The sequence below is a fragment of the Fringilla coelebs genome (assembly GCF_963513975.1).
Source record: "Fringilla coelebs genome assembly, chromosome: 8".
In the NCBI taxonomy this organism is placed as follows: domain Eukaryota; kingdom Metazoa; phylum Chordata; class Aves; order Passeriformes; family Fringillidae; genus Fringilla; species Fringilla coelebs.
The window spans coordinates 18,235,050-18,251,783 of record NC_140066.1 but is presented as its reverse complement, the minus strand read 5'-3'; the positions used below and the strand labels follow the sequence as shown (position 1 = coordinate 18,251,783).

General features: G+C 45.0%; 1 protein-coding gene across 1 annotated transcript in view; it reads left to right on the top strand.

Annotated features, from left to right (window-relative positions):
• Window positions 1-1,757: 1,757 nt before the first annotated feature.
• The window catches only part of WNT8B (Wnt family member 8B), a gene marked incomplete at both ends in the record, with an annotated part of 31,864 nt that continues 16,887 nt past the window's right edge, over window positions 1,758-16,734 (top strand). The window contains 2 exons of the mRNA XM_084210152.1: window positions 1,758-1,887; window positions 16,381-16,490. Coding sequence (XP_084066278.1) covers window positions 1,758-1,887; window positions 16,381-16,490 — 240 coding nt within the window. The remainder of the gene's footprint in view (window positions 1,888-16,380; window positions 16,491-16,734) is intronic.

The window sequence follows — 16,734 nt, the reverse complement described above, 5'->3', positions numbered from 1 at the left end:
GACGCAGTGAACACAGCTGTGAGGAACCCAGGGTGTCCAGCCCAGGGCCCTGGGAGCAGGACCAGGGAGGGTGCCCAAGGCAGGGTACCCTGGGGAGGGCAGCAATCCCCCAGGAGCTGCCCAGGAGCAGGACTGGTACCGGCTCTGCTCCGAGCCATGCGCTCCAGCCACAGTGAGAAAGCACCAGCTGCTGCTGACCCTCCATGCGGGCCCCACAAGCCCGCGGGGACTTTTGGAAAGAGGGAACAAAGTCCCAGGAGAGCACGTGGAGGAGATGGCACCACAGCAGCCCTGCAAAGCAAAGGGATGGATGGAGTGGCATGTGCTGAAGGGCCAATCGCCTCAGCCCAACCCCTGCGGGAGCTCCTGTCCCGGGAGCCCGGGGCAGCCACGGCAGGGCTGAGGGGGCGGCGCAGGCCCCGGCGCCCTCGTAGGCGGGGAGGCCGCGCCCAGCCAGGGCCGGCTGACGGTGCAGGGCCGCCATCGGGGGGAACACCCGCAGTGGGCTGGGCTTCCCCGGGGTTACTGCCGGTCACCGGGGCCCGGAGCCGCGTGTGTGCAACAGCCCACGGCGCCTGACCGCGCCGGGCCAATCCCGCCCCGCCGCCCGGCCCGGCCCCGCTCCTGCCCTGCTCCAGCCCCGTTCCCGGCTCCCATCCCAGCCCCGCCCCTGCCCCTCGCTGGACTCGCTCAAAAAAAGCGCCAGATGCTGGAGTCGTGGGAAATGCCAGCACTTCAAGTCGTGTTTAAAAATGAGCTCCGGTTTTGGCTTAAAAAAGACAGTAGAAAAATCCGGAAGGCAAACCACTGTAGTGCAGTATGTGTGTGGACGGATGTAGTCACACTCAAATTCGGGCCTATATATACATACGTAAATAACACAAAAGGATCACTCATAAAATGGAATACTTAGATTTGGAAGAGAGGCTTAAAAGTACAATTTTCATGCATAAAAATGTTAACTGTGTTTTAATCTGGTAGTTTTGTATTTTGAAAGTTGGCATTATATGAAAACAAGCAAATCCTCACTCACTTTTTTTTATTCAGTTAATTCTTAACTGAAAAAAAAAAACTTGTAAAATTGTGTCTTGTATTTCTTTTTAAACTGCATGGAAAGATACAACACTTTGCAGAACAAATAGTATTTCATAATAGAGAACACAGTGACGACAGTTCTTACATGCCACTTTGGCTTTGTAACAAACACAGCTGTTTGTTTTACTTTTTTTTTTCAGTTCTCCTAAAATAGCTTTTTACAAAACTCTGGTCTTTATCACTCAAACAGAAGAAATGCTTATCCCTTTTGAAAATACCTATGACCTTCAGGCACCTTATATTCTAAGTGAAGTCGTCATTTTGACAAAATCATCCTAATTACGTGTTCCTTCATGTACAGAGAGGTCTAACATTCTGTCCCATTTAGACAGTTATATAAAATTAAAAATTTCTAAGCTGATCACATAATTCTGGTAACCCTTGCCATGTGACTTTTAATGTTCAGAAACAGGAAGAGACACAATCATAATATTTCTCTTCTTCCATGTCTTTTTGAGTTGCCTAATTACATACTGGTGATTCAAATGTCACACATTTTACTACTGTATTTTCAACTGAAATAGATTTGGCCTGATCCTGAATCCCAAAGAAATTATGCTTGGATATGTTTCTCTTGGGTGGTCACCGGTAAGTGCATCATTAGAAAACCAAGATAATTATTTTAAAAGCCTTGAACGACTACAACTGTGACAGAGGCCAAGATGTTTTCTCACGTCAAGCAGGTGCAGAACATCAGGCTGCTCCTCACTCACCTGTCCACTCTGCCCCTTCAGCCAAAAGTCTTTCAAGATGACTCAGAGATCATGTGTCTCTTTTCACAGGGCAAAGATGGTGGGGACAGGTTTCAATTAACTTCAACAATTTTAAACATGTGTGAAATCCACTTTGGTTAAATAAGCATCCTCTAGTCAGAGGAGACACGGAGGTGGTGTTCACAGTGACTCACAGCTGCAGTCTGAGATACCTGTTTTAGAAAAGGGTGAATCATCTGCTGGTGGTGCATCTATAACTTCTATATACGGATACCCGGATCAGTTTTTGGATGCCTGTCTTTTAGATCATGAGTTTGGTGCAATGAGTTCCACACCTGGATATTAATGAGGAGAGCCCTCAACTCAAGCATGGGCTCTGAGTGCTCAGAGTGAGAAATATGTCATCTGAGGCATCTTGGTGGCTTTGGCCTATGACTAAGCTTCCTTGTTTGCAGCTAAGGAGTTTTAAAATGCCCCAAGAATTACTGGAAGTTTGAAATGCACTTGACATATAAGCATACTTTTGTTTTTTCCTACTGGGGGTGATTAACTTCTGGAAATTGTTTCCAATTTCCACAGCATCAACAGGTTCACCAATGCTTTAGGGAGACTCACAGCAAACAAGGTCCATAACTAGATGGTAAAAGCAAAGATGTGCCCTCTGACACATACAAAAGGTTCATGGACACAGGTCTGAGTGGAGCAGACCTGGAACAGCCTCAAACAGCTTGCAGGCTCTCCTACACAGCCTCTCTGGCTGCCACTGATTGAAAACATGACATGTCAGGCATGTACAGCAGGATCAGGACTAGTTGCCAGTAGTTACCCTGCTCTAAATTCTGCTTTCATGACAACTCCTGTTACAGCTTGGGGAAACAGAGGGCTGGAATCACTGTGGATCCCATGATCCCACCCATCTTTGGAGGCAGCACTCCTATTCCTCCACATCATTCCTTCCAGATCTTCCAGTTCTCTTCCCGATGCTTTGTTTTAGCACTCCAAGCCTCTAAGAAGGCCAGCCATCAAATTATCAAGATGCTTGATGGCACATAATAAATACTGCATCTTTGGGAAAGAGGCTCATAAGTGAGTTTGCCACTCCTGACTAACAAAGCCATCTCAGACCCGTAAATGATTATGTTCTTCGGACTAATGAGTACGTAACATACTGGATTTGATGCTGTGGAAGATAGTGCAGACATTCGAGTTTTCAGGAAATAAGTCTCTAAAACTGCAAGTAACAATGCAGCAGCTTTGTTTTAATATTTGTATGGTATTTATTTTCTGTGTTTATGAGATTTTTTCTTTGTCTCTAGTCTTTCCAATGCCAATTAAGCTTAGTCATATGCTGGCAGAGCATAAGAGGCTATAATAGAGAAGCATCAAAAAAGGAAATTTTTGTTTCACAACTAGCTTTAATTTGGATTCAGAAAGGTGAAAAATGGAAGGAAAAATTTACAAAAACTTTTTGGATTTATCTGAAAACAGACAAAAAGCTCACAGCTTTTTTGTGTGGTTGATTGTCCATGAGGCAGTTTCAGTCGTAAGTGTTTGCCTTCCTTTGTCTTTGATTTGACTCCTTCCGTTCCATGTAATAGTATATAAGATCGCCACCTTTGCACACAAATACAGCTGAAGAGTCTTTTCCAAGCAACATCTAGAAGCGCTTCATTTTGAAAATACCCAAACCAGGAAATTTCAAAATGTCCAGAACATCTTTTTTCTCCTTCTGGTTTCAAACAGTGTTTCAATTATGATGATCACATTTTCTGCTGGCAGGTGTCTCTCTCAGTGGAATTTTTCCAGTCAGAAGGATGATGCAGTTTTATATGGGCTGGGCCAGCCTCTAGTCTGAATCACTGCTAGTGAATTTATTTGGTTCCCACTCTGCTGTTGACTTCCTACGTGATGATGTGCAGGTCTCTTAATCCTCCAGGAACTGGGAAAATTCTACTTTCCTCCTTCCCAGGTTTTCTGCTGTCCTCTGTGGAGAAAATTCTTCATATTCTACATCCAGCACAGGGAAGCCAGAGCATGGTTAGGGATGTTTTAAGGCAAAGAGCTGTCACAGAAACCTTCCATCTTACCTGCTTTACTTAAGAGTTCAGCCATTCTTGTTTCTCCAAAGTTCACAAGGCAGGTCCTCAGTTCCTCAGTCTTTGAGGAAAACCAGAGCACTCTATCCCACCCTTTGCTACTAACCCTTGCCATAACAAAACTCCTGTGCAATAAAAGACACTGAAACAGTGAAACTAAACCACCTGATCCCAGGAGATGCATGCAGAGTTTTTTTTTTTCCTCAAGAGACTCAAATCACTTCCAATTGCACATTTAAATACATAATGCTTTTGAATGATTGATGGGTTGAGGCACAACTCTCCTTGAGGCATAGCTTGTTCTATGCCCTCATCCTTATCTGGATGCCTTGAGCTAACAGAACAGTACAGACTGATAATAAATGCTTCTGCCATGAGAACTGGTTGCATTTAATTTCTTAACAGCATTCTTACTGTCAGCTCCTTCTTCTATCTGAGCAGGTACAGGACATACTGCAAGGATCACTAATTTCCTGACACATCGTTGTCAGTAACCCCTCAGCTGAGTTCTCCCTGCCCTGGTGAGTTACTTTCATTCAGCTGCAGTATGGGCCGTGCTGTGACAGATTTCTGTTTGGCTGGAGAAACACTTCTGCATCTCCTGCCATGCAGCAGGGGAGCCACTAAGCTGGGGCACAGGAAAGCTCTAAGCTCAGCCTCTTTGCCCTTTAGTTGCACCCTCAAGTTACACCTTCTTCCCATGTGGCCAGCACATAAAGACATTTCCAACCCAAATGTTTGCCTGGGCACAGTGTATGGTGTCAGTGTCAATGGCCTTCGGCCTCTTCTGGTGCCCAAGAGATAGGGCAGAGAGCTTTCCTGGCCTCATGACATCAGCTCTAGCACAAGGGTGGTACCACACACTTCCTTATAAATGTGCTTGCTGTTCACTGGCAATGTTTAAATGCATAAGACTGCTCCAGGCATATAAAATAGTAAATATTTATAAGATCAGTCTGTGATCAGGTACTGCATCTTGAACACAATCCCCACTTCAGAACACATTAGCTTATTAAATGCACTCAGTTCCATTCTGTGAGGAGACTACTGCAGAGAAAGAACTGATTCCTGGTCATGAGGAAGCTACAGTGCAGCAGTAAAAGAGAACAGTGCTCACTTAGAAAGTGAGTTACCTTAAAGATAATTACCCGCATCCTCAGTGTAAAGTACTGAGACACTGTAAACTAGCTGGCATAGATAAAGCACCTCCCAGTAAAAGCTCAGATTTATAACAACTGCAAAAGGGCCTCCTTCGTGGTATATTTGCAAATAGCTTTTCCATGGCTTAGAGGACAGGGTTAGGCTGCTCTTCCTGTTGGGGGAGATAGGGACACTGATACAAAAATGTTCTTACTGCAAGATAGCGATTACATGAGTCCATTGCAGAGAAACCAGCAGCAGAGGCTGAGAAGTAACCTGGCTGCCAAAGAGCTGTTTGGCTAAACCGGCAGAGAAAAGTGGGTGGGAGCTAATTCCAGTTAAGGGCATGACTGGTAACAAATGCTTCAGTTGCCATGGCTGGCAGGGTGTCTATGACAGTGACAAATAAATAAAGAAGAGAAGGCACTTGGCACTGCAAACCCCCAGTGAAGTCAATGCCGAGCATGGTCTGTCAAGAAGGGCTGCTCTGATTTCCCAAATGACAGCTCTGTAGTAATCTGGGTAAAAAACTTGGCTTTGTGAAACAACCTGTAGCACTTCATTTAGCACTTAAATCCACAGCTAGTGACACTGCTGCACTTACATGTCAGTGTGGCCTTTTCACACTTTCCTCCTGGTTTATACTTTTTATCGTACAATACACAAGCTACCACATGTTTTAAATTTATAATTGTGTGTGGGATTTCTGAAGGTTGATGAAAATTAACAGCAAATGCCAGCGATGGAAAGACATGGGATGTATACTAACCTGCACACCTGCTGACTTCACCGCCCCCATCACAGGGAATAACTAAACAGTCAGCACAGCAGAACAACCCTCTTGGTTTTCTTCACTGTGCTATGTGGTGAATGAATTTACTGTTTCAGAATGTTTCTCCGTTTTGGTTCCTCCTGAAAAGCCCACTACTCCTGTTTCCCTGGTTACAGTAGTCAGATTCTGCCATGCATCCTGGCTGCCCTGCTGCTGGCTGTAATGTGGATCAGAGCATCAGGCTGCTGACAGATCAGGTGCACTGGGTCTGCTGCAGTTGCACTGAAAGCCTCTGGGTAAGATGGGGAACAAGACTGGAGGGATCCTGCAGTAGAGAAGGGCCCATGTAATGGTGAGCAGGAACCTTCAAACCTCTCTATCTCAGTGCTCCTTTAACCCAACCCTTACTCCCACTTTGGCTTTTCAGGGCTTGAGCATCTTCAGAGGGGCAGACTCCATGGAGGTGAAAAGGCAAGGCTGGATTTAGGAAGAATGTCAGAGCACTTACCATTTTCCTTCACTGTGGCCACCCAAGATGGTAATACTCCGTTCTCCAGGCTAGCTGCTGGCTTTACATTCAAGCTGGCCAACTCTACACCATCAACAGCTCAGACTTCTTTGGAGATGCTTGCTGTGCAGCCAGGAATAGGGTTTTTTCGTTCAGCAGCAGAAGACCAAGACTCATCTGGGCAAGACCACAGAAAGCCAACCAGAAGCACTAGCAAAGGCACCAGTGTGAGCCAGTGCTGCTCAAAAAGGAGCCAGACTGAGACCTGCTAAAGGAGCAGACTGTCTCATTAACCACACATATAGGAAAGCCCCAAGCAAACCTATTCATGAGTAACCAGCACTGCATGCCATATGGCTGGGATCCCACAGAGCTCTCTCCTGGCTTGAAAGCTTGGGCCATCCTGCTCTGATAAGTTCCCATATAGGGCAGAGATGTAAATTGATATCTACTAGGTGCTATGCAATTACACTGCTCCTCCCAAACCCTTCTGGGGTCTGCAGGGAACTCTGTTCTTCACCATGCTGGGCATTACAACACAGCTGTCAGAGGAGGTCATCGCTCCCTGGATGAGAGAGCTGGAACACCAGGGGAACCCCAACCAGCCTGCAAAACATGAAGAGGAGCTGTGGCAGAGAGCCTTTCTATGTGTCACATACAGGCTCTTAAACCAGTTTGAGTAGGTAAATGTCAACTCCATCCATGGGAAGATGACAGCATCAGTGTGCCCAAGTAATGGTATCCATTCAGCTTATTCCAAATGAATTTGAGCCCACCTTAGGCCACAGTATCACATATTCTGCAGAGGGCATACATGTTCCACCACCACCCCAGTCAATACTATCTCCTGGTATCATAGAAGTCCCCTTTGGACAAGTTTGCATGCTTCTATAGATTCAGATGGGGAAATAGGTACCAGGAAATATTATAGGACAAAGTCAAGACAGATACATGCTAAAAGAGACTATGTGAAAGTTTCCTAGGGGCTGATAAGCTTCAGAGATAACTAATCCTCATGAATTTGCAAGAAATTATAAATTTAGACCACCAGCGTTTAATGCTCTACAAGCACACATGGTCTAATGCCAGCGCACATTAGAACCTGCAACAGGTTGTATAACTTGGATCACACCCAGGAGGGCAGTGGCTGCTCTACACAGTTTAAGAATACAGAGTTATGTATGCAGGTGGTGAATCAAAGTGCCCTCTGAAGGAATTTCTGAAGACCTGCCCAGAAGGCAGTGGTAAGTCAGGATGACCTTCTGCTTCCAAGCATTCACATTGGGATTGGACTTCTAATGGCTGCTCCCACTAATGAGTGAACATGAATGAGTGATGTGTTGTGTGAATTGCTATCTGCTTTACTAATAACACCTTGATTCTATTAACAGTATGATGAATAAAAGATATTTTAAGAAATAGTAATTGTTATCTGAGTTTTCCCCCAAGAGTATTATTCCATGTCAAAGAAAATAGGACCTTATACTACCTGTTTGAGAAAAACATATTAAAGAGAGTTTGGCATGCATAACTCTTCATGGTGGCATGTGCAGATCCAGCTAGGAGAGACAGTGCTAGCACAGGACAGCTTCTGTGATGAAACAAACCGTGTGGAAAGCCCAGTGAAATACATGCTACTGTTTGCCAGAGAATTGGTGGCTCTGGGTAATATATTCATCCCCCAGAAATATACTATAGGAAATTCAGTCAAATTCAGCTCTGTGGAGGGACTTGACAGGAACCACATGTGTGTCTGTGAGGGCAAGATCTCTTCAAAAGGAGGAGGTCCCACGTAAGAGCCAGCTAAGTGCTTTCTGTTCCATCACCCACATGTTGTCTTCCCTTCATGCTTCAATGCATGGCTGGGGACCATGAACTGGCAGACCCAACTCTGCCACTTAGTCACTCTGCAAATATGGGCATTGCTCGAGTCTGCTGTTTTACTAAAGCATCTCCACATGCCTTGTGCTTTCCACAGATGTCCAGAGAATCTGTGCAAACTCATCACTTCTAAAGCAGAAAAGTAACAAGTGTTGGAAGTCACACTGCTGCAAATAAATGAGACCCCTGACAATTTATCTTAATAAGCCTCCCTTTTAATCTGCCTCCAGGTAATCTGCATTCCCATCTCTCCAGGACTCTGAAGTTTGTACCTCCAATTAAGCAACAGGCAGATTTTTCCATCTATAAAAAGAATGTGAGGTTGTTTGACTACCTATTGCAACAAAACTAGCTTTATTGTGTCAAACCAAAGGTATCCTCTGACTAACCACAGCCAGCAGCAGATGCTTTGAAGATGCTATAGAAGAACAGCCAGATTATATCTGGACGTCTATTTTTAATAACTACCAATAACCTCACCTTCTGTGAAGCACTCCTTCCATGTAAGTACTGAAAGGTTTGAGCAGATCCCACAGTCTTGCAGCTCCTCCCCAGAGAAGAGTTTAAAACCCAAGAGACAAAATCCCCATCTACAAATACAGGCACAGAGCTTCCTTGCAAGAGGCAGCCCAGAGCATTCATGGCAAAGCTGAGAATCAAATGCAGTCTCTTGCCACTAGGTTATATTTTCAAAACTATCTGTCCAAAACATGATGAGAGTGATTAAACTAAAGAAACAAAAGCTTTGACAGATGAAATTTCCTTCCAGATTTTCTGGTGCTGTTTCAGCCTGATCACTGAAATCCCTCTTGCATACCTGGCCTTCAAGTGTGCACAAGCACAGTGCTAGCTCATGCCCAGCCGTTCAAGCAAAACTTCCTGCTTGATGAGCTTATTGCCTCCAGTAACTCCTTCAGTACCAGCACACTGATATCAGCAACGTTATGATTTATTAAGACATGCAACAGAGTTTTTCCAGTGTTTCCCCTCCCCCAGCATTGTCATCACTGATGAGGTTCTGGCTTTGAGAGCTTTCTGGGTGCTGGCAGCTGGAGCTGGCAAGCTGTGGTCAGCAAACATTTGCAATCAGCAGCTGACTTCCCACTGTCACCTGCCTGCATGGGCAGATCATGAAATGTTTGCTTTTGTGCCCAGCACCTCATTTTGAGGGCAAAAGAAGCCCCCCCCACCCCAGGCTGTGGGACCTCCTGAGCCTACACATGGCCTATAGCTGTTGAATTTGTTTAGTGCTCAAGTGAAAGAAGCCAAATAGTGTGTGATTGAAGAACAGGGAAAATGAGCTGGCTTAGCTATGCTTTAATGATATTAGTAATGAATTTTTACTCACTCAATGTTCTCAATTCTTGCTTTCCTTTTTCCTCTAATCTCTTTCATCTGTGTGAAATGGGTGATATCAGTCTTGCTGAGACAGTCCTGAAAACTTTGCTTAGCTTTGTTATTTCCACTTCTGCCTCAGACTTTAAGGAAAGCCTTTGGGGGGTAAGCACCTGTAGAGCTAGAGGAACTAATTTCTAATCCTCTCTATCAGTGCCAAAACATTGTCAAATCCCCGCACTTCTAGCAGAAGCCTCCCAGCTTCAGAATGCAACCTCTGCCCGTGCACCAGCAAGTATGGCAGCTGATGGCACGGCTCCAGTGCCCTCTAAAACTTCCCCGTTGCTGCTGCCAGCAACCTAAGTCACCTCTTGTGGCATTTAGAAAGCCTTAGGGTATCAAGTGAGAGTTCTCCAAGGCTATATTGCCAGAAGTGCCAGAGGGGAGCCAGCAAGAACACTAAGATTAAATCCCATCACATTAGAACTTTAATTACAGAGGAAGGGAATCTGTATGAGGTAATTTATACACCTACTCAAGTTAAACCCCAGTTATATCCATTCCTTCCCCTCAGAGAAGTGTCTCTGGTTTGGCTCTGTATGCAACAAAGTGAGGATACCAGCTTCTCCATCAATAGGGCAGAAATTTCCCACTCTCCTTTCCCCCTGTAAAAGTCTAATAAGAATTTTAAAAATGTGTTTTTTTCTCCCTGATGCATAAAACATTAAATGGAGCTTATTCCCACTCTGCCACTGATCAGCTGAGCAACCTCTTCCTGCTCCTTCTTCACAAGAACTACCGATCCCCACTGCACCTAGCCCTAAGCAACACCCCCTGCTGCATCCTGTGATCCTGCTGCACCCATTAAAGGAATAACTGGACCTATCCTCTATGGCCAGAGGCTTGGCAGAGAAGTTGGGTTTGAACCATCCACAGCCTATTCAATTCTGCAATCTTGATTAAGATCTTTTTTGCAAATGAAGAAAAAAGTCAATTGTGGCCCCAGAAACCTTAAAAAAATTCACATCAGTAAGTAATAAAAAGATTTGCAAACTGTTTCTTTGCCTAGTGATGAAAGAGCAGGGGTATAGCCACTGGTAGCCTTTGAGCGTAATACCTGCTTTTCAGATATCAGAGATACGATAGCTGTTCAGATCTAGTAGGGGTCCCAATGGACACTGTTTGAAGATCAAACTCTCATTTTCCCTCAGACCAGTTTCTGTCAAGCCCTGCAGGGACACGGTCACACTAACACAAGCGCCAGGGAGTTGCCAAATCTTTGTCTGAGCACAGAAACCTGAGAACAGTGACCCTCAGATAAGAGTGGTGCCAGGCAAATGGCTGTTTGATGCACTCCCACACTCTCTGACATGTGAAGAACAAGGGGTTACTTCAGGAAAATGTCCTGACCAGGCACTGCAGCACACCGACCTTCACTAAGGACGACATCACCCGACCAAGAGAGCGGGTCAGTGACAGACCTCATCTGAGGATGGCCTCAGTCTCCAGCACCTCTGATGGCACCTCCTGGAGCTCTGCCCCTCCACCCCAGTATCTGAGAGGTCTTCAGCTGAGAAATACTCCTGGCTTGCCCAAAGAGATCCCACAGCAGACCTGCTCAGGCACAGTGAAGAGCCTACCAATGAACTATTAAGATGTTCAGAGACCTCAAAACCATAGCTTTCCTGTGCCTCTGGAAGAGGCAGCAAAGGCACTTAATATAGCAGCTCTGTCCCCAGAAGTAATTCCTAAACTTCTAGACTCTGATGATATCCCAATAATAAGTAGAGAAAGGCCCATGGGAGGTCAGACTGCCACAAGCCTTCATTGCATGGAAGGCTAGGGACAAAGGCACTGCTTTCTACAACAGCAGGAGACCCTGAACTCTCAGAAACATTTATAGGCTCTCTGGCCTCAGGGTTGCTTCAGGCTCCCAGTATCAGAGTGGTCAGGTTTCCTTTACACTATCCAGAACATACCTAAGTACAGAAAAGAGATAGAAACAAGGGAGAATTAAAAAAGATAGGTCTCTACTCAACCAAGTATGCTTCCCTCCCTGAGAGCAGACTATGCTTTCTTTGCTCCCCTTCCCCTCCACAGTACCAGTTATAATAAGTAGTATTCAAATTCACCTGTTTCCCCTTTTCTCTAGCAGCTGCTTTACCAGCCTTAAACAATGGCCTAAACCACAGAGTTTCTGAGGCTTAATCTCCAAACCTGCATTACAGTTTTGTTGCAACCCACCCTTTCCCTAGCAAGTATCATCAATTTCCTACGTACCCACATCCCCCAGTCTTCCAGAAGTTCTATCCCCATAGTCTCCCTTTATAGGAAAGTCCAACTGCTCAGCTGCCCTCTATTCCCTAGAAATCCCCCCACCTGAAAGGTGGGATAAGGCATAACTGAGGTTCAGTGGGGGTCAGTCTACCTTTTTTCAGCAGAGTAGTTTCCACCTTGCACTACTTGCAGTACAAATTCTAAAATGCACAGGCTAAGCCCCTAACTAGGCCTGAAAGAAATTTATTAACATATCTGACTGACCATAAGAGAATGATCCACCATCTCAGCCTTGCATAAAGGACACCCAGACCAAGGCTTTTATATACAGCTGATTTTGGATATCCTACCAAAACCAGTGTGAAGCAGAGTTTTCAGAGGGGAGGGACTCTTTATTTTCAGAAACCAGAGATTTTTATGACCATTTTTTGTCATTGTTCTTGGGTTTGGTTTGGTGGGGTTTTTTTTTTTTGTTTGGTTGGTTTAGGGGTTTTTTTGGTTTGGTTTTTTTTTTCAATATGTTGTCTGAGTTTTGCCCTTGGAAACTTGGTAGTAATTGCTAGTTCCTCAGGAATTCTGGCTTTTGTTCTGTCAAGATAGCCCAGCAAAGTGGGAGGAAAACCAGCTACGAATTAGCATTTAGCTGATGCTACAAACAACATATTTGGGGCCACCTTCTCCCTGTTATTATAGGGCTTAGCACATTTTGAATGTGTGTGCTTTGACACGCCTCAGATCAAGCCCCAGTTGTGTCTGCTGGTGGTCCAAGCCAGAAGAGTCACTCAGCTCTCAATGAAAGGTATCACATCTAGGGCACGCTGGGAGTAAGGTCACAAGAGGACAGAGCACTGGACACTGTTCCCATCTGTTGCAACATCGAGGGAAGACATCTCAGAGGACTGAGTGATTTTTGGAGGTCCTACAACCTCCCTTGAGGCACATCAGGCACTTGCTCCTTTGGCATTTGGGAAGATGGTGGACATGGTAGGATGCTGCTGAATTCTCCTCTACTACAGCATTAATGCAGTTGTTTTGGGAGAGAAGGGGAAAGAGACCCCTAGTTTAGTGGAAATGCTGATAGAGTCCTGAGATCCAGATGCTTCCTCTGAGAGGAGAACCTGTTACTGGGGTCAGCTTAGCAAGCAAGATGCCATTTGATTTCTGGCAGTAGGGCCAGAAATGACTGCAAACTGCCTTTGGCCAGACATTTGAGAGATTGCCACATTATTTATCTAATAACGGAGTGAGGAAATCTGAACTGGATAAAAATAGCAAGGCTTGGATTAGGCTGGCTAATGAGGAACAGAGGTTCACTGTTGCTTTGGCATGCCTAGTGTTGCCAGGAGGATCCTGCACTGTGGATGTGTCTATTGAGCTGGCATGGAGGAGGCACATAAGGCAACAAACTGGCCTAAAGAAGCACTACCAGGTCTTTTGAATGACTGACTTATGTCTTGGTTAAGAGAGGTAGTAGTACACCAATGAAATAAACTCTCTGGTAGAGGCTGCACACAGAAGTACTCCTTGCAGTCCAGCAAAGCTGGAAGACGTACTCTTGGAGGAGATCCACACTGTGGATCTGCACACTGGCTCTTCTGCCACACAAGGTGGGAAGTTCACTCTCTTAATGATGGCGGAACACTATTGATGGTCCTCACACTATTTATGCTCAAAACCTCCCCATTAAAATGTCCTTTGTGAAATTTTTTTAGTCAAAAGGGAGTTTTCATTAAGAACTGATGGTTCCTATCTCCCGTGGTGTTTCTAGCATGTACTTAAAAATGGAAAAGGGACTGGAGGGCTGGAGAGTCCAGTCTCCTCAAACCTGCATTTTTGCTCACTCTTCAGATGGGTAGAGTGTTCCCTTGGAATGGAGGAACCAGTTCCTTCTCTGGTGCCAGTGTAGTACTCAGCTCTCTAAGGAGCTGCTCCATGCACAGAGCCACAATTGTTACAAAATTGCCCTTTGGGATCCAAAACTTGGAGTTAATTTCTTTTCCCTGCTCAGAAGAAAGCTTCTAGCAGGCAATGGAAATGACACATAGATTGTGTCTGAGGTGCAGCGCTGCCACTTGGAGGACACCCACCCAGTTACATCTTCAGTCATTTCAAAGACATAAAATGGTTTTACATACACAGTTTCCTCTGTCACTTCCTATCATGTGTCTGATCTGAAGTCAGTACGGCCAAAGGATTGTTCAGATAAATTGTTTCAAATATAGACTCGGATATTTGTATTAAGATAATGAGTGAAGGCTGCCATCAAGATCAAGGTCTCCATTGTTCTGGGTGCTGTAGAGTATCACTACTATATTCTGTATCTCCACGCTATGAGACACCCACTGTCTCCAAAAGCTTAGAGTCTAAATAGACATTTGAATGGGGAGAGAGACTGAGGCGTGTGAAAGAGGAATAATTTATCCATGATCAAAGGCGGAGCTGGAATTAGAAGAACCTGTGTCCTGGGTGGGAGATAACAGATCTTAGCATAACCAACTACCAATGACTGACACCATCTGTAAATTCTCATAATAAGAAGCATCCCAGAAACAAGACACGTATAATTTCTTAGGACACTCTGTTCTTCCTCTGGTTACAATCCATGGGCAGGTAAAGGCTGTTGCAGCAGCTACATGCAAGGCTTCGGATGTAGCAAAAACAGGCAGACCGTGGTTATAAGAATGACTCCTGCCATATGCAATGCAATCATCTTTCAGCACACCCAGGGTGCTAATAAATAAAATCCCTTCACAGAGTGCACAGTGTGCATTATTAGCCGGAGCAAGACCTGAGGCAGCATCGCCACCCTGGAGTCGGACAGGGAACTGCAGGCACAATGTGTCTGACCTACAGATTCCCCTTCGGTCACCCAGACGGCATGAAGTCTGAATTATGTTGCCATGTTTCTCAAAACTGGGGAGAGAAAAGGCTGGACTCTGTCTCCAAACAGGTACTGCAATCTGACAACAGAGTCTGGGAGTTAGCTTGTCTTTCACAGCGGCAATGGGTAAGGATAAAGCTACGTAAAGTACATTATTCCAAAAGATACTACCCTGTGAAGGATAAATATGAACATTTTATAAAGAAACTATATAAATAGTGTCTTCTAATGTGGTGGTTGGGATTTTTTTGCTGCCATCTCTCATGGCTTTGTCCTCCACAAAGTAGGGTTCATTCTGACTTTGCAATGTTAATGTGAAACCACTGCAAACTTTGATGTTGATTTTCATTCTGACACCAGATACAGGTCCCCATATAAATGCCAGTGTTTGAGAAAAGCTGACTTTATACAGGATCTTCTTGTACTCCTGAGGCAGTGCCATCTCAGTGTACTGGGGTCTAAGCTCACAGCAACCTCTGGGCAGAAGCCAGGATGTTCTTACATCTTCTGTTATAGGGTACCCTCCTTCTGAGCAGCAACTTGTTGTATGGGCACCCTCAGCTCCCTCTTCTCCCTATTACAGATTATATCCTGGTTTCTTTTCAGCTCAGATGTAGCATACGAGACACCATTTGGCTGCCTGAGTCTGGGCAATTCATTATCTGTGTCATGCCTCAGTTACCAGCCTCTAGTCCACAGCTGACACTTCACAAGTATACTGAGAGGTTTCAGTAGCCCTTGTCCTGGGATGCTGCAGTGATGGAGGTGAGATAAGAATGACTTTGTAAAAGATTTATACAAAGTAGGCTTGACTGCTGTCAGTTGTGACAATTGAACATAACAAGCCAAAAGTTTGTCACCATGTATTGACTCCTCTCAGCAGCACCTGACAGGACAGAGCCCTCTTTCCTACCTGTGATTCAACAGTGGCACTCAAAAAAAAGCTTATTATTTCTAGCCACAATTCTCTTTCCCTCACTCTCTGCATCTGTGGTTTTTAGGACTCAGGGAAAATCTTGATTAGGACACAGAACATGGTCTTCATTTATAACTGAAATATCTGGTTCATTTTAGACGGGAAAAGAAACATCTCCTTCAGAGAGTGTTGTGCTTCAATAAAGCACCTCTTTGTGGTGGCCCACATCAGTGGTGAAACCTTGTCCAGGCTGGCAGTATGAAAGCCAAGGGGCTTGTTCCAAACAGGCAAACAAAAGTGATGCTTTATTGTTTATGCCTCTTTCTTGGGACACTTATAAAAGGGGTCAGGGTTGTCCAACAACAGTCTGTCTGTAACATTTTTTCCAACAACCACCATTAAAAGTGCTTTGTGTTAAGGATTGTGACAGAAAGCCTGATAGTGGCTCTGTCAGCAATGACATTTACAAAGGACTGGGATAGATTTTGTGGTGCCAGTTTATGCTGACCATCTTGGAGCGGTTTCTTCATCTTGGCTGCCTGATTCAGCCTCCAAGCTCATCATCATCATCACCATTTATTGGGACTGGCTGACTATTCTGACAAAAGAAATAGTCCTAGTCAATGCAAATGACACTGGGGAACGCTGGAGCTGGAGCCAGATCCTGCACCCTGGGTTTTATGGGGAAATGATTCAGCTTTCCTTACAGCTCACTGGGAGCCACCACACCCCATGGGCTGATCTGATGTTCTCCACTAAAATGCAGCCACTCCCAACGTGAGGAATAGCAACAAGTATTACACACAAGGCCAAGAGGAGTCCTTGGCCAAGGACAGAGCAAAATGGATCCAGTATTTTAATGTACAAACACCGAATGTGTGAGATCTCTCAGGCAAACAGCCCGGACCCACACTCAGCAAGTTTTGCTCAACACAGAGAGGCCCTACATGCCTGCTCAGTGTCACTACCCCCTTAATTTCTGACAAGCCTTTTGACATTGGGTGTTCATTGGAAAGTCCAATTGCCTGGAGCCCAACTTGCCTTTTTTACGAGAGAACAGCATGTTCCCAGCTCTGCCATTTCCAGAGGAAACAAGCCCCAAGAGTACATTAAAGACTTG